This window comes from Saccopteryx leptura, chromosome 3, assembly GCF_036850995.1.
Source record: "Saccopteryx leptura isolate mSacLep1 chromosome 3, mSacLep1_pri_phased_curated, whole genome shotgun sequence".
NCBI classification, from domain to species: domain Eukaryota; kingdom Metazoa; phylum Chordata; class Mammalia; order Chiroptera; family Emballonuridae; genus Saccopteryx; species Saccopteryx leptura.
The window spans coordinates 364,217,956-364,236,208 of NC_089505.1; the positions used below are offsets into that span (position 1 = coordinate 364,217,956).

The window sequence follows — 18,253 nt, forward strand, 5'->3', positions numbered from 1 at the left end:
CCTTCCTTTCCCTGTTCCTTTTGTTCCACCCCATCTATCCCTTCATCTATCTTTCTTTTTTCTTTCTCTCTTTCTTTCTTTCTTTCTTTCTTTCTTTCTTTCTTTCTTTCTTTCTTTCTTTCTTTCTTTTTCTTTCTTTTCTTTCTTTCCCCTCCCTCCCTCCCTCCCTCCCTCCCTCCCCTGCTCTTTTTCTTCCACCCCTCCATCCCTTCATCTTTCTTTCTTTTTTCTTTCTTTCTCTTTCTTTCTTTCTCTCTCCCTTCCTTCCTTCCTCCCTTCCCTGCTCCTTTTCTTCCACCCCTCCATACCTTCATCTTCCTTTCTTTCTTTCTTTCTTTCTTTCTTTCTTTCTTTCTTTCTTTCTCTTTCTTTCTTTCTTTCTTTCTCTCTCTCTCTCTCTCTTCTTTCTTTCTCTGTCTTCTTTCTTCCTCTCTCTTCTTTCTTTCTCTTTCTTTCTTACTCTTTCCCCTTCCTTCCTTCCTTCCTTCCTTCCTTCCTTCCTTCCTTCCTTCCTTCCTTCCTTCTTTCCTTCTCTCCTTCCCTACTTTCCTGCTTTCCTTTTCCAATGCAGCACACCCCCTCTGCGCAGTAGCTCTGCGCTCTGCCCTCTGTTCCTTTTCCAATGCAGCACACCCCTCTGCGCAGTAGCTCTGCGCTCTGCCCTCTGTTCCTTTTCCAATGCAGCACACCCCCTCTGCGCAGTAGCTCTGCACTCTGCCCTCTGTTCCTTTTCCAATGCAGCACACCCCCTCTGCGCAGTAGCTCTGCGCTCTGCCCTCTGTTCCTTTTCCAATGCAGCACACCCCTCTGCGCAGTAGCTCTGCGCTCTGCCCTCTGTTGGTGACGAGGGCACACTCTGCTTTAGGACATAGAGTTGAGTTGGTGGAAATGAACAGGGGAGGAGGAGACAAGGGGAAAGAGGACAGTGGGCAGAGGGGAAGGTGGAGGAGGAAGCTGTGGAGGAGGAGGAAGAAGGGAGAGGAAAACGGGCAAAGGGCAGCAATGGGAAAGAGAGGCTGAGAGAGGAAAGAGGAGAGGGGAGAGAAGACACAGGAGAGGAGGAAAGGCCGAGAAGGAGGAAGACGCAGAGGAAGGGAGCAGGCCGCTGAGCGCTTCCTGGACTCTTCACCAGCCATGGGCGGCGGGACGAGCTATCTGGGCCCAGGTCTCAGCAAGGGGGCTTGTGAATAAATACCTCTGGGTAGGAGCAGATATCTGTAAACCCAGCAGAGGAATTGAAAGTCAGGTTCTTCAAGGGTATCGACTTGTCAAAATCACACCACAGCTGCGGATTAAAAAAAAAAAAAGAACAACAACAAAAAAACACAGGAACAACAGAGTCAGTGTGAGTGCGGGAGAAGGAGTCATGTGCAGTCAGCGCTGGGCTTCGGCGACAGCCCGGGGCACCCCTGGTGCTCAGGGGGCGTCATTTCAGAATGGGAGTGTCAGCTGGGGTCCCCTCTGTCCCTCTAAAGAAAGCACTGGCCAGCCAGAGAGGCCACCAGGTGGAGACTGCTCTGCTGGCCCCGTCATCAGGGTCCCTGGAGGCTCTGGTGGGGCTCCGGAGAGAAGGCCGCCAGACGGCAAGAGGAGAGGCCGGAGTCCAGCCTGCCTCCCCCTCAACAGCTGGGAGGGCTGGAGGCACTTGGGGGGACATTCTCAATATGGCCCCTAGCACTGGGGCGGGGGGCACCCGGAAAGCTGCAGGAGGTTTTCGTGGTGCTCAGAAGGGAACAGCTGCCCTCGGCTGAAGGCCTCCTCTGTGCCAGACACTTTGTACAGAAACAACCACACGGCCACCTTGTGATGTCGCTACTATGTTTATCCCCATTTTACAACCGAAAAAAATGAAACTCGGAGAAGTAAAGTAACTTGTCCAGGGCCCCCGAGCTGATGAGTGGTGAAGCTGAGATTTTAACGCAGGTCTATCTGACTCCAATGCCTCCGAACCCCCTCCCAGACCCCTGTGGCAGGGCCGACCCCTCAGGGGACCCTGACCTACTGCCCCCGGTCTTATGGCTGAACTCTTTAGCCCAGAGGTAGCTGACTCGTTAAGATCAGATTCTGGCTATGTCTCTGAATGCTTGACCGATGATCCTTTGTGCTCCCATGGTCAAGTGCCATAATTGCTAAAATATTCCTTTATGATGAATTTAATTAGACTACGACTTCCTGTTTTCTTTTTTTTTTTCTTTTTTTTTTTCTGAAGCTGGAAACAGGGAGAGACAGTCAGACAGACTCCCGCATGCGCCCGACCGGGATCCATCCGGCACGCCCACCAGGGGCAACGCTCTGCCCACCAGGGGGCGATGCTCTGCCCATCCTGGGTGTCGCCATGTTGCGACCAGAGCCACTCTAGCGCCTGAGGCAGAGGCCACAGAGCCATCCCCAGCGCCCGGGGCCATCTTTGCTCCAATGGAGCCTTGGCTGCGGGAGGGGAAGAGAGAGACAGAGAGGAAAGCGCGGCGGAGGGGTGGAGAAGCAAATGGGCGCTTCTCTTGTGTGCCCTGGCTGGGAATCGAACCCGGGTCCTCCGCACGCTAGGCCGACGCTCTACCGCTGAGCCAACCGGCCAGGGCGACTTCCTGTTTTCTTTATGCTATAGAACCCTTTACTTCAGGGCCGACCACAAAGCTTGAGCAACATAGACTCTAACTATAATTACTGGGCCAATGTGGACAATAGATTTCAGGTAGTATAACCCTGCAAAGTGAGTCCAACCATTGTTAAGAGTCCACACGTTGGGTCCCTGAACACTAGGAGACCTTCCTACAGACCCAAAGGGCTTGGTGCTGGTTTCAGCCACCAGATGATGCTTCAACTAGCCTCTCTCAATGTGCCAAGTCCAAAATCTGTGATCAGATGAACCACTCCTAAACTCTGCTAGGTCCTTAAGTCATGGACAACACAGACTACGTCTAAATCCACAGAACATGCCTTTAGCTACCATGTCACCATGCTAGAGAGAAGATGAAATCATTAAATCACAGATCACCAAATTAAAAACAATGATACACATGGCAGTTGGAGAGAGTCACCTGAGTTCGATGTGTCACAGCCAATAGGAACCTTTAGAAAGTCATAGGCAAGATGCTCAACCTTTCTGAAATGCGGTTTCCTCACCCATCACCCGGGAACAGTCATACCTACCTATAGCCCATAGTAGATGCTCAGTAAAGGACAGCTATATTTTTTCCATTCACCCCGTGCCCAGAGATGAAAAATAGCGGATGATCATGAGCATGAGTCATGGAGTCAGACAGGCCTTATTCGCAAGTTATTTCATGTCTCTGAGCCTCAGTTTCCTCAGCTGTAAAGTGGGGATAATGAGACTTACCTCACAGGGTCTTATATGAGGGTTACTTAGGAAAAATGCATACGGCTCCCCCTTCAGTGCATGGCACATAGCAGGTGGGCAGTTAATAAATGGCCACTCTTCTTTACCATTGCAATCGGTCAGCCCGTGATGGGGCAGACACTAGGGAGTTCAGAGCTCCTTTACAGCAGAGGACCTCTCCCACTGGGAAGAAGACAAGCTGCTCCCAGGAAACCGCACAGTTCCGACAGTAGCCACATCTACGTCCTCTGTCCCTAAGCTCGGGGCTGGACCAGGCACAGCAAGGTAACTGGTACCAAGGAAGGAAGTGCAAAGAGGTCCCAGGCTCCAACTCTGGACTCCCGAGAGCACCCTAGAGCCCCGAGGGTAGGTGGGCTGGGAATGCTTACGATATTTAGGATGGCGCCCAGGAAATTAATCAGGATGGATGCGAAGATGATGACGTTCCGGGCCAGATAGGTCTCGTTGATCCAACAGCACGTTTTCCGGAGGACGAGGGGCAAACACTTGTAGTCCTCGGCCGTGGTGATGAGGACCAGCGCCGAGTGCAGCATGATCAGGACGGAGAACTGGGCGGCCATCGGCATCGCCCTGCAGGGAAGCAAAGGACACGGGGTCACGTGGCTTCGATCACCCGGTCCCCCACTCGCTGAGTGACGCCGTTAAGCACATCCACGGCTGGGGCCCTTCCCCACCCCTTGGTTCCAATAATTCCTCGAACTCTCTGTTTGTTTAAGAAAAGGGGCTATTGCAGGAGACATTTTTTAATTGCATCCATTCCTAGACTATTCTCTCTATGGAGACACTTTGCAGTGGACATAAAACATTTGCCTGGGTGTATTGTTCTGGTCCAATTTTTTCACTTGACATTCATCTTTCTTGCTAGGCCAACTGCTGCCAAGGCAACACAATTTTCAGATTTTAACTCAAAACTCTGGCTGTGGGAGAGACCTGCACACCCTTCCCTCTTTTTTTTTTTAATTCAGTGAGAGGAGGGGAGGCAGAAACAGACTCCTGCATGCACCCCGATGGGGATCTACCCAGCAAGCCCACTAGGGGGTGATGCTCTGCCCATCTGGGGCATTGCTCCATTGCTCAGCAACTGAGCTCTTCTTAGTGCCTGAGGCAGAGGCCATGAAGCCATCCTCAGTGCCTGGGGCCAACTTGCTCCAATCGAGCCATGGCTGCAGGAGGAGAAGAGAGGAGAGAGAGAGAAAGAAAGAAGTGAGAGGGGGAGGAGTGGAGAAGTAGGTGGGCACTTCTCCTGTGTGCCCTGACTGCAAATCGAACCCGGGAAATCACATGCCAGGACAATACTCTACCACTGAGCCAACTGGCCAGGTCCCCTTTTTTCTTCAAGATGGATTTTGTGAAGCATGGTTTCTCTCAGTCTGTTCTGATGGATGCCAAGAACGGAACCTGGCACCTGCTTCCAGTTGCTCAGTTTGGAGAGTGATCCCCAGGGTTTGCATGGAATGTATTGTGTTCCATTTGGGAGGAGAGGAGGGGGTGGCTGAGACACGAGTGAGGGGCACACATCCTTGCCCAAGGCTTTGCCATCCCTCGCAGCTATACATCTCAAGCTTCAAGCTCTTGCTACAGTAGCTCCTGTGCAGTGGGGGCCTCTGCTGGGTGTCAGGCTGTTTCTAGTGACTCAGTTTACCTAAAACCCCATCTCTAGAGGCATCTCTGCTTGCTCTCCTTAGCAAGGGCAACGTAGGAAATGTAGTCAGAGGAGGAGAGCGGGAACACATGGCCTCATGACAGTCGGGGCTAAGACAAGGACAGCGTGACCAAGACGACAGCTCCTTCTGCACAGGCAGGAGGCGCGAAGGCTGGGAAGTGCCTCCTCCCCCAGCCCCAGCTTTCACTGTGGCAGGTTTTCTTCTTTCCTTTCTCTTTTAAATACTTGCACCATTTTGATTCTTTGGATCACCCAGTCAGGAAGTCTCTGCAGGCCTTCTGGATAAAAACAGGTCTGGGCAGCAGTGGGCCCCAGAGGGCTCCAGGTAGATGGGAAACTTCCCCCAAACAGGCTGGAAAAACTCCCCGATAACACGGCATTGTTCCTGGGCCCGCGGGAGAGGCCAATGGACGAGAATGCAGGCGGACCGCTTTGGCGGGCTGGCCCAGGAGAGAAGGGGCCAGTTTCAAGGCTGCTGTGTGTCAGTCATGTGAGGCAGCCATAGAGAAGATGAATGTCCTATTTTAAACTGAGGCAGAAGTCAACCAGGCAAAGGCTGCTTAGAAAGCTGCCCGTTTCCGTGACCATCGCTGGCATCCAGATGGAGTGTGTGGTGTTCAGGACCTCTAGTGGCTGCCCCTGGCCGTCTCCGCTGCCTCTTCTCTCTGTCTCTCTGCACCCCCTGGGCAAACGTCTGGTACTGCTCTCACTGCTCTGCCACGTGTACCTGTGCTTCCTCACGCCATGCTTGTGCCCCCCGCTCTCCTGGGGAGTGCCCTGCTCATCCTCCGAGGTTCACCTTTTCTCTGGGTCCTTCCACGACACCTGGCATAGGGCTGAGAACATGGAAAGTTCTCAGTAAATACTGGCTCAGCTTCTTGGGGGGGGGGGGAGACTGTCCCTCCTCTCTCCAGCCTTCAAGGGGAAGAGAATCCCCCCATCTTCCCAGCCTTTTGTCTACCCCGTGGCTACCTCCTCATTCTTCATGAAGGACAAGGTCACTGTTAATTGTCAATGTTTGTGCAAAGCTCGGTGCTTGTCCTCTCATCCTCCTAGACCCACCGGGATGGCCGGAAAGCCACAGCCTTGACCTTCCCTGTGGGAAGAAGCCTCGCCATCTCTTCTCTGGGGCCAGGGCATCTCTTCCTGAGCAAGGAAGCCTCCAGGGCGCCAGGAAGTCCCCATGGCACCTTCCCAGATCTCCCTCATTCTTTGGCAGTGGGTGTGTGTGTGTGCCTCGTCTTGGTCCTTCCCATCACCACAGCAGTAAGACTGTGCCCTGGAGCTCAGGGTAGGTGGGGAGGCAGGCAGAGACCCCAGACATTCAGAGAGGACAGACACCACGTGCTCTCCTGAGTCTAAAACTACATTCTGTATTCCAGCTTTTTACCATAGTTCAGCTTAAGCAAAGTAAGCACTTTCTTGGAACTTTATAAAATAGAGGCTTTGTTGCCCACTTAGCTATTGTCCTTTGGTGTACACTTTTTCGGTGGGGTGGCAGGGCATACTGGAGGGCTGTGTGTGTGTATGTGGAGGGGATCTACATACAGGAAACACCCGAGTGAGTCTCTAACATAGTCTGAAGTGATCAGCATTTCATTCTGAGGTTGCTGAGAAAACAGAAAGGGAGGTGCTATGAACTGAACGTATCCCCCCAAATTTGCATGTTAAATCCTATTGTTCAATGAGAGATAGCGTTTGGAGTTGAGGCCTTTGGGAGGTAAGTAGGTCATGAGAGTACAGCCCTCACGAAAGGGGTTAGTGCCTTCTAAGAGAGACCCCAGGGCCCTGACCGGATTGCTCGGTCGGTTAGAGCATCCTCCCGAAGTGTAGATGAGCCCTGGACAGGGCACCTACAGGGACAGATTGATGCCCCCCCTCTTTCTTTCTCTCTCTCCTCCTCTCTTGCTAAAATCAATAAATAAAGATATTTTTAAAGAGAGAGAGAGAGAAGGAGAGAGAGGCCCCAGAGAGCACCCTTGCCCCACAGCCGTGCGTGGAAGATGCAGATAGCTGTGTGTGAACCAGGAGGAGCGACGTGGCCGGACGCCGAATCAGCCGGCTCCTTGATCTTGGGCCTCCACCCTTCAGAACTGGGAGAAGTGCATTTCTAGTGTTTCTGCTCTGCCCCGGCTACGACAGTTTTTAAACCGACCGCACCAGGCTGTGAAAGGTAGGCGCACGACCCCACAGCAGGAGCAAAGCCTTGGGCAAGCCAACTCACTTTTCCGAGTGTCGTTTTTTTTTTTTTTAAATGCGCAAAACTGCGATTTTTAAACTCACCTCTTAAAGGAAGCTCAGACATTAAAGTAATAAAGCAGTAAAATGCTTAATTAACACATGATATAAGAGCTCAAAAAAAATGTAGGCCTGACCAGCATTGGCGCAGTGGATAAAGCATCGATCTGGAACGCTGAGGTCGCTGGTTCAAAACCCCTGGCTTGCCCGGTCAAGGCACATATGGGAGTTGATGCTTCCTGTTCCTCCCCACCTTCTCTCTCCCCCCCCCCCCCACCAAAAATGAATAAAATCTTTGAAAGAAAAATAAAAAGAATAGAAATGTTACTCCCTTTCTCTATTCATGGTAAAATTCAGGAAACCAAACACGTTTCCAAGATCGATGGGAAGAGTATGAATGAGAAGACAGGCCGTCTAGGCCAGGTGTGGGCACGGCCCGCACACCCCTTCCGGAAGCCTCTGCTCTGCTGCAGCGCCTCAGAGCCCGTTTACTTCTGCACACAAACAGTATGGTGCCAGAGTGTAATCTCCATCTAATTACAGAGCTCCTCGGGCGTCCAGGGGTTCTGAATTTGCTTTGCATTGTTGGTGCACGTAAGAGGCAAGAGAACCTTTCATTTCTGAACTTGAGTCTGAAAGAGAAGGACAAGGGGTTTGCAAACAGCTCCATCGCTTAATGTCCTTGTGAGACATGAAGTTCTAATTACTCGCTGCAGCCTGCTTGGAGCAGGGTCTGGAGTCGTGTCATGATCTGATGTTCGCTGGGCCGGCTGGGATCGCTGGGGAGGAGCGGACGTCCCAGAGAGTGTGCGGTGCAGCAGGAAATGGGGACTCAGGTGATAGGTGACACTTGTACCAACTTTTAGAATCTGCAAAGAGCTTAGGACGCCAGTAGTGCCTTTGATCCTATTAGAAACCCTGAGAGAAAGGTATTCTTAGTCACTTCAACAGATGAAAAGACTGTGGCTCAGAAAGGAGAATGAAACCAGAGGTGATCAAAATGGGTGGGGCTCACTTAATTCTGACGTCAGCCATGGGAAGTTGGTATCCTTACTCCTGTTTTATAGGTGAGAAAACTGAGGGTCCAGAGAAGTCAAGGACACATATACAGCTAGCAAGATGCACAGAAAATAAGATTCCTTACCCTCCCTCCCTCCCTCCTTTCCTCCCTCTTCTCTTCCCTCCCTCCCTCCGTCCCTCCCTCCTTCCTTCCTTCCTTCCTTTCTTCCTTCCCTCCCTCTTCTCTTCCCTCCCTCCCTCCCTCCCTCCCTCCCTCCCTTTCTCTTTCCCTCCCTGTTCTCTTCCCTCCCTCCCTCCCTCTCTCCACTCTCCATCCCTCCCTCCCTCCCTCCCTCCCTTTCTCTTTCCCTCCCTGTTCTCTTCCCTCCCTCCCTCTCTCCCCCCTCCCTCCCTCCCTCCTCCCTTTCTCCCTCCCTGTTTTCCTGTCTTCCTGTCTCTGTCTCTGCTGTCACCATCAGTGCAGGCTTAGATACAGTGTTAATCACAAAGGGTGTTTCCTTCTCTTTCCTCAGTTTACCCTCTGGGAGAGGAGCATCTGCATGCCTGTGGAAATCAGTGGAAAGAGCCGAGCAAGCACCATCTTTCTTGGCTAGGGTCCGTTCACTTTTCACTGCGGACTGGGAATTAGCCGAGGTCACACGAGCAGACTGCCTCATCTGCTAAAGGGTCCGTGACAGAAGAAATGCGAGGGAGAGGCACCTGCCATCTGTCTGGTTGCGAGGAGTCAATCAGAAGCAGAAGGAGCTGGAGAGGAAGCGAGCTGGCAGGAAAGGATCCTGAGCCGTGTTTGTGGCGGGTGGGCCGCCCGCTTCCCACAACGTGGGGGCTGTCTGGTCAGAGTTCAGCTTCAAACTTTCTTCCTGGTCAGGTGTTTGTCTTGGCAGAGCAAGTGAGGGGGGCACGCTGGCTGGCATCTCAGTCACCCGCGTCAGCGCACACCCAGAGTCACAGACCGTCTCTGGCCAGTTGCGGGGCGAAGTGCCAGGTCCGTCCCCGAAACCAGGAATCGGCCGCCAAGGCTGGCTCCCCACCCCTGGACATTCCTCCTGGAAAGGGAACCTGCCCAGGCCAGCGGGGGGATGCCACGGTCCCCTCTGATGGTGCGCAGTGGCCCCTCCGTCCCAGCGCCAGAGTCGGGCTCTCGTCCCAGCCCCATCCTGAGCTCCTCTCTCTCTTACCCGCCAGCAAATTCTTCCTCTCGGGTCCACTCCACCCCCACTCACTTGTCCCTGTAATTCCTTGCTTAAAGGTTTGCAATCACCTCCTAATTGCTCTTCCTAAACCCAGACCTCGCCCCCTCCCATCTATTTTCTGTGTCTACAGAGTGATCCTTCTCAACACAAACCTGATCACATCACTTCTTTGATGAAATGTCTCAATAAAGGTTTTCTCTTCCAACCGAGAACTTTTCCTCAGGACGGACGTACAAACTCCTCTTCCCGGAACGTTCCCCTTCCACCCTCCTCCCCTTCCCAGTCCTCTCCCCCGCCTGGAGAGCTCCTTCCGTGGGCAGCTGAGATGTCAGGGTGAGCTCCTCTGGGACCCCTGCCCTCATCCCTCTGTCTCCCCTGAGTGCCACCTGCCCTGTCCACTTACACACACCCTATCTTAGGTCTCATTACACTATCTGATCCTTGTTCAGCTGTCTCTCCTCCTATTAGAATGTAAGCTCTATGATGGCAGGGGCCATGACAGTATATCTCCAGTGTCCAGCAAAGACAGGCACATTGTCGGTGCTCAAAGGACATTGGGAGTGTCACCACCCTGTGCTCCAGGAGTCCTGAGGGGGTGTGCCATAGACAGACACATCCTTCTTGGCTCCTACCTTCTCACTGGGAGGATTTAAGATGGGAGTCTGGGAAGTGTGGGTGAATCTGGCCAGATCCCACCAACACGACAGCTCACCACCCTGAGACCATCCCTTTCCCAAAGACCTTTGTCCCCTCATGGCTCTTGGGCTGTGAGGAAACCCACTCTTACGGCACTGCCTGGTCCTCTGTCCTAATGTGTTCACTGTCATAGCATATAAAACCGACAAACACAGCACATACATATCTACATGTATGGCCTAGAGATAACTGCACACATGGCGTCTACATACCTACCTGTATAACATGGACATGTCTACATTTGTATCTATATAACATTCATGGCTACACAGACAGCCTATAACTCTAGACCTATGTAGGTATTTTAATTATATTCTCGTCTCCTTCCACTTGCTATAAGGTCCAGAGGGCAGGATTTGTTGTTGTTGTTGTTATTGTTTTAGGGTCTTGGGAGGGGGTCTTTTTTGTTCACTGAGGTATGCCCAGCATCTAGAACAAGTGTGGCCCATGACAGGCACTCAGGGGCTCTTGGCGTAAGGCTGCTCTAGCCCCATATGGCAGAGGTATATAGGTCTTCCTTCTCTCTCTCATTAAAAACCTTTTCTTAAAAATTGTAAAATAAAGCATAAATACAGAATATCACATGAAAAGTACAGCTTAGTTACCATTAATTCTATTATGTCTGCCTTCGTAACAACCACTCAGCTCAGGAAATGGAACTTGTGGGGCCTTCCAGAAGCCCCCGTCCCTGTCCCTGTCCTCACCACCACCCCCGTTCATCACGTCCCGTGTCTCTATAGTTTGATCACCCATTTTAAGACAGTATAATTTAGCCTTGCCCGTATAAATCTACTTTTTATTTTCTTTTTGTAATAATAGCTTAGTATGGGATTGCTGCCAGTATAGTTTGTTGCAATTTTTTTTTCTTTTTTTGTATCTTTCCAAAGTTAGAAGCAGGCAGGCAGTCAGACAGACTCTTGCATGTGCCTGACCGGGATCCACCCGGCATGCCCACCAGGGGGCGATGCTCTGCCCATCTGGGGTGTTGCTCTGCTGCAACCAGAGCCATTCTAGCACCTGAAGTGGAGGCCATGGAGCCATCCTCAGCGCCTGGGCCAACTTTGCTCCAATGGAGCCTTGGCTGCAGGAGGGGAAGAGAGAGACAGAGAGGAAGGAGAGGGGGAGGGGTGGAGAAGCAGATGGGTGCTTCTCCTGTGTGCCTTGGCCGGGAATCAAACCCGGGACTTCCACACGCTGGACTGACGCTCTACTGCTGAGCCAACTGGCCAGGGCTAGTTGCTAATTTCTGTGTCAAGTCTGAAATTTGCTGAGCTTTTAGAAAGGGTTGTGGCTCAGGAGAATTGACTGCTTTAACTTCACAGAGACTTTTTTTTAGTTGTTTTCATGTTGTGCTCAAAACATGATGGCTAGGGCCCCTGCCCACTTTTTCCATGGACTCTCCCTTTTCTTCCTCTCTACTGTCCATACTGTGAGTGATTCTGACGCCACTTACATAGGTCCTGCCCGGATCCCACCCTGGGGGAGGGGTGGCTGGTGGCTCTGAGGAGTTTGTAGGGACACGCTGGTTCCAGCTGTCCAGACCTCACTGTGGAGCCTCACCCCCCCCCCCCCCCCCAGACTGGCCAGACCCCCTCCCACTCTCAGGAGCTTTCTCTGTTTCTCCCGGGGCGCTTCCCAGTGACTGTCTGCCCGCTCTGACGGGGCTCCTTTGTTCCAGCTGGGACAGATGCCTGCTTGCTCCTCTGTGATCCCTCTCACACAGCTGCTGCCATCATGCCAATCTCGGGGCTTTCGGGAGATGCGCTACCCACTTCCACGCACGCTGGAATTTATGGAGCTACCACATCGCCTGTTTTTGTCCTTGATAGAATCCAGGAGGTTTTGGGTTTTGCTAGCTAATTGCTCGGAAATGTGGGAACTCTGAGAGGTCCGGAAGCACGCCACTGGGCCACCATTGTCCTGGAGTCCCCTCTGTCCTTCTTCTCCTGACCCTGCTGACCTAGGAGAGGTCAAGCATTGCCGTTCCCTGAGCGTTAGGGACTTTGAACATCTTTCCTTCAAAGAACCATGCTAGGACCTTACCCAGAATCCTTCAGGACCTCCTCCCCGCCTCCAGGGTTAGTTCTGCATTCCTTAGAATAGCACACTGGACACGCCACTCCTGCTAGCCCCCTCCTCCCTCAGCCATGGCGCCCGCCACCTCCTTGCACCAGTCCTCGATTCTAGACTCTCCCCTGGACTCGTGACCTACACAGGTCTTTCTCACCTTCCCCGTGCTGTTTGCTAAATCGGGAGTACGCTTCCATTCCATTCATTCTGTCTCCCTCTCGTCTTCAGCTCAAAGTAACCCCTTTCCTACAAACCTGGCTTTAAACCACCCAGTCAGAATGAATCACTGATTTCTGTCTCTGGCTTTGCTTTCCAGCTCAGCCACCATGTCCACACATGACCTTGGACAAATAAATCACCTCCAAAAATGGGAATTAGAATGCTGCCTCACTTAGGGTTACTGGTGAGGCTTTACTGAGACAACGATGCATGAGATTTAGCCCTTTCCTGGCAAGCAGGAAGTACTTGATAACTAGGAGCCATTACTCATTTTCCTCTCTCCCACTAAATTATGTCGAAGACGATGCAGAAGTGACTCCGCTTAAAAAAATTATCCATTTCTCTGCGTTGAGCATGTTCCTTTGCCTGTATTCGACATTTAACCAATATTTGTTGATGTTATTTTTAACCGCATGAAAGAGGAAAATTCATAGTAAATTTGGGGAGAAGAGAATTACCGGAGGAAAGAGGCAGAAGCTACCTTACAGTGCAGGGGAGAGCAAAAAGCACAATGATGAAACTAAGCCAGAACCGGGTCTGAAAGCTGGCTCTGGCACCTGTCACCTGTCCGATGTAAGTCTCTCTCTCATAGAGTATACGAGCCCAGACTCTGGAATGATACTTTCTGGGTTGGAATCCAGGCTGTAACATATTTTTTTTAAATTGAATTTATCAGGGTGACACTGGCCAACAAAATTATGCAGGTTTCAGATGCACAATTCTATAACACATCATCCATATGTCACGTTTTTCATCGGCGAGGTCCTATTGCCACTTATTACATCTTCTGAGCCTCAGTTGTTTCCCCCTTTAACCTGGGGGCAATGATACCTACCTCGCAGAGATGGCGTGAGTATTGCACGAGTGACTGTGTGTAAGAATTTGGAACAATGGCCACGTGCAGAGGCTTGCAGTATTATTAAAGCACCCGTATTACTGACCCCGGAAGCTATGAGGCTGGATCTATGAATAACGAAGAGGTCACGATCAAAGGGACAGTACGCGGCGACTGACACTGTTCCACGCACTTTCTGCATTCATGGGTGGTGTCACGTAAGAGCGAGGTCTATTTTGATTTTGGTTCTTGTGCTTTCTAAGGCTGGTGGCAAGAGTCTCGCCCGGACAGAAGAACGAGATTGTTGCGCAGAGTAAGACCACCAGAACAGACACTGATATTGCCCCACGTTTTGGAATGGATGCTGGCTCCCGTTATCTGAAATTCTGACCCCTTGTGAAGCTCAGCTGGCTGGCCCCCACCCGGGACCAGGCCGGAGACTGGCAGCTGGCACCGAGCTTTCACCCGATGACCGTCCTTTCGTATTTACCTTGAAGAAGGGAGCAAACTTTGTATTGCCGTGATAAACAGAAGGACGATAAATGCACAGACCAAGTTGGACTTGAATACTTCATCCCTCATTTGAGAATACTGGAATTAAAAAAAAAAAAAAAGAAAAGAAAGGAGAATAAATTACTTCCCCGCAGAATTGGGCATTTGGAGGAGTTCAGTTTTACCAGCGTTCAGAGTTGGGGGGGAAACAGCACGAGACAAAGCATAGCAAGATTTGTTTTTAATTAAGAGGAACCCAGATCCGAAGCAACCCTTCCCAGAGCACTGTCTCCGCCCCGCCCACCAAGCTTTCAGTGAGAGCCCGGGAGGAAATGCACGTAAGTCCCCTCTGCAGTCAGGTCGACCCGGGGACAGCTTCGCAGGAGCGCCCCCTTGCTTCTCCCACCGGAATAACTTCATTTTACACAACAGAGAAGCGCACACATCCATAGACTTAGCAAATCAAATTCACATGGACGCTCTTCATGAGTAAACTTAAGTCATTTAAGGATCCTGCTCGATTTCTTGCTTGGATTGGGGACAGAGGGAATTGATGGACCAGAGATAGTCTTTCTGCCTCCTTTCTCGTGAAACTATGGGAAAATAAATCCATCGACTCTCAGGACAGAAAGTCGCCTGAGGGATCTCCGGCATGGGCAACCCTTTCCTCTTCCTCTTTTTCAATCCTTGGCAACCGATTTTTATTTTTAATTTTTTTCAATAGTAGCTTTGATCGTTTATCGGTATGTTTATTAAAAAAATCACCCATTTCCCTGATTGCAGAATAATGATGTCATTGCACAGTGTTGGGAAACAGAAGAGAACATGCGCAGAAAGTCCTTACGACCCCAGGACCCTGGAACTAGCACTTGTTCGCATTTTGGTTTATAACTTTCTCATCTCTTTTACTTTTTCTTTTTTTATTGACTTGAGAATCGGCTTTATAAAAATATTTTAAATTAACTTACATTTAAATTTTGAAAAGGGCAGACCTTTCATTTCTCACAGCCAAAGCAAGACTGATGGACCAATAAGCTCGATGCCCTTCGCGGTCCGCTCCCGGCCGCCCCCGGGGGGACGCGGTAACTTGGTTTGGATTATCCAGAGAGCACAGCGATTTTATTATTCCCCCTTAACAGCTTCGGGAAGGTCAGCACCGAGCGTGGACTTGCCTTGGTCCTGCCTAGTTGCCCGGATCATTCTGGAGTCATTAAACAGAAGAATAATCCGATTCATTCAGAAGGAGGGAAAGGATTTTTAAAACTGACAAAAGACCTTAAAATTAGCCTCAACCAAGCTTCTCCTGCCCTCCGCCCCTCCCCCTCCCCAACCCCAACACCAAGAGCAGGGTATGGTCAGGTCGATGAGATGAGAACATTAGCCCAACCACTTGTCGGAAGGGTAGTCAGCATCAAGAGCTCCACGATTTTTATTCTCTCGCCTACTTCCTGGTGGGGTCTGGGTTTTAGGCTAAGCTCACTGCTCATTGTCACGGCTGAGGTTTGGGGACGGGCAGGGGCCCCGGAGCTGGTGGGCTCCACGGGGAGGTGCAGTGCTGCTCAGAGACACGACTCCTGGCTGTGGCCGGGCAGGACCTTAACTCCTCTCCGGTGCCGAGGCCCTGTCCCCTCCTGACAGTCTGCTTGGGATCCGGAGGGCGGGGGGACCAGGGACACGCTCTGAAGAGTCACTGTCAGCCATCCCTCCTCCTGATAACACCATAGGAAAGTCGTGTTTCTAAGTTACAAAGGCCGCTGCCTACGATAAGGGGAGTCGCAGAGACCCACCCACGCCTAGCAGCTTGAAAATAAGTGAGTTAGCCACAGAGCAGTTAGTTCCCTGGAAGGAGGGTCAATGTTTGCATTCCTCTTAACAGCCAATTGCACAAGATCGATCTATTCTTTGTTGGCTGACTGATGCATTTCCAACTGGCTCAGCTATATCCACATATAGATTTGATAATATTTTTTAAAACAACAGTGATGATTTTCAGTGTACATCTACCCTCTCTTCCTCCTTTTCTCCATCTTCAGCAGCATCATCACTGTCACTGTCATCGTCATCAACTCCTCTTGACCCTCATCCTCACAGCCTCTTGGGGTTGTAATGGGACACAGTCTTCAGGGATCCCTTCTGCGCATTATCTGCAGGTGACCTTCTCTGCTCTGTTGGAGGAAGTGGGTTTCTTTTCTCTGAGCCGGGCAGGGAATCCTAAGGTTTTGAATACCCTCAAGTTGAACACTCCCCATGCCTGAGAGCTCTCTCCTCTGCAAAGCGTTCCTTCCATCATTGGCTCATTCTCACTGGGAAAGGGTCCCTTCCTACAGACCCCATGCCTGAATCTCTGCTCCTTTCCTGCATGTTTCCTACCAAGGATTTGAAACATGTTATATAATCATCACTTGTCCAGACTGAAGCGTCAGAAGATCTCATGGTTTTCATTTTCTTCTGCTGGTGGCCAAGTGGGAGGCCTTACTTTGCCCTCAGATCTGCTTTGGTCAGCGTTTCCCTGTGAGCCCACACCTGGAGGCCCTACCTGAGCTGACTGCAAACGGGTTCCACCCCAATGATGAGGGCGTGGCACCTGGAATCAATTACAAGGGGCTTCCTTTGAGAACGTGGATTAGAATTTGATTACTGTTATTTTTCAGTCTGTAGGGTTTTGGTTGATTCGGGAAATGGCCCAAATCTAATGTAACAAGTTGGAGTGATAATGACTAAAAATTAGGAAATTTAATCTCTGTTCTATTGTTAAATTCACACATTAGGTGCCTATGGCAAGGTAGGCACTATGCTCCCACTTATAGGACAACACTTTGAGGGAGAGCCTATTTCTCGTGTCCCCATTTTGCAGATAATGAAACTGAGGCATAGAACTACTGAGTAATTCAACCAGGACTTTACAGATTGTAAGTAGGGAATCCAATACGTTTGACACCCCCCCCCCCCCCCCGCAAGCATAAGGTCTCATTGGCTGCTTCACCTGCCACCACCTTGCTATTCCAAGGTGTCCTCTTCTTCCTTGAGCACATAACAGTGTAACAGTGTGTCTTGGTATATAGTCAGTGATGTGGTTTATGACACAAAGAAATGACAGTTTCCTACATGATTTGATCAGGTTGAAAAATCAGGTTCCTTTCCGAGGAAGTGGGACAGGAAAAACTTGTATTCCACTTTTCTCATGTCTGGGGATGTTGGTCCTGGCTTCTCTCGAAAGGCATCTGCAGAAATAAAACTGGAGCCTTGAGGACCTATGGGTCCCTAGACCTGTCACGAGGAAGCCTGGGACACAGGTTTGATCACACAATGGAAACCCCACTCTGGATTCTGCACCCACAGAAGGGGGACCAGGGATGTTAGCTTGCCGAAGTGGCAGACAGAGCTCCCAGGCTGTCACGTTTCTGTGTCTAAGACAGGCCTAGCCAAGTCTTCCTCAGTGTGTGAGAGCAAAGTCAGCCCACATACCGCGGTCCTCCCCTCCGACCAGGAGACAGAAGCTGCTGGCTTAAATCTTACATCTCTACGAGACATATAGGGAGGCTTCTAACCAAAGCAACGACCTAGTTAATGGTCCAAACGACAACGATAGTTTTGTCCAAGTATGCGTGAGAGATTACAGAATTTTATAGGTGGAGTGGATTGTATTTGTCACCTTGGCCTGACCCTTGTTAATGACTATTTCACTCAGTAAAGTCTCAGAAATGAGCCATTAACTCCCGCCTGCGTATTTCCAATGCTGGGGGCAACCTGCTGCTCACCTGAGGACCCATTTCTTCTTTGGCTACATCTAGTGTGCAGAAAGATCACTTTGTAGCAAATCTTTCCTTAGTACAAATTAATATGTTAAATTAAAGAAGACTCTCAACTGGGACAATTTGCTTATTTTTCATGAGTGAACGAGGGAATTTAACCTCATTCTATTGTGAATTCATGCATTATGTAGTGCAGCGCTGGCTAGAGCATCCCTAAATTGGACCACTTGGGTAAAAGGCATAATTGCAATAAAGTGCGAGGAGGCTCATTTTCAATAATTTCATATGTTGAAATACACTGTCTTCCTTTGCGTGGTGTCTAGTGTCTAGCCCAAATCATTACCAGGAGCAGGTCTATGGGTGACAGGTTTTTCTGAGCTAATCTCTCACTGGCAGACTTCTTTCCAAGTACCCTGACTTTTGGACAGATGTGGATTTCCTCATGTTTAGCAGACTCACAAAGAAACACGCTATCATGTATGGAAGACGGAGGGCTTTGGAAGTGTGAGGCTGGAAGGACATCACCCCAGGGATAAAAGAGGATCCGAATGGCAATAAATTTCCTTGGTGTGGTGGTGGTGGTGGTGTGTGTGGGAGGAGGGGTTGACAATGAGAATTCCAAGCAGAACTTTACAAAGCTTCCAACCCACCCTTCTTCCAGCTCACCCTTTCCCAAATCTCTTATCTTAGGAAGGAGGATTTCTTTTCTTTCTTGAG

At 50.5% G+C, this 18,253-nt stretch overlaps 1 protein-coding gene across 1 annotated transcript in view; it reads right to left on the reverse strand.

Annotated features, from left to right (window-relative positions):
• Window positions 1-18,253, reverse strand: part of ADCY8 (adenylate cyclase 8) — a 171,013-nt gene that overhangs the window by 33,274 nt on the left and 119,486 nt on the right. Inside the window, exons 9-11 of the mRNA XM_066379537.1 lie at window positions 13,783-13,883; window positions 3,727-3,928; window positions 1,196-1,285 (exon numbers count right to left, since the gene is read on the reverse strand). Of these exons, the coding sequence (XP_066235634.1) occupies window positions 1,196-1,285; window positions 3,727-3,928; window positions 13,783-13,883 (393 nt within the window). The remainder of the gene's footprint in view (window positions 1-1,195; window positions 1,286-3,726; window positions 3,929-13,782; window positions 13,884-18,253) is intronic.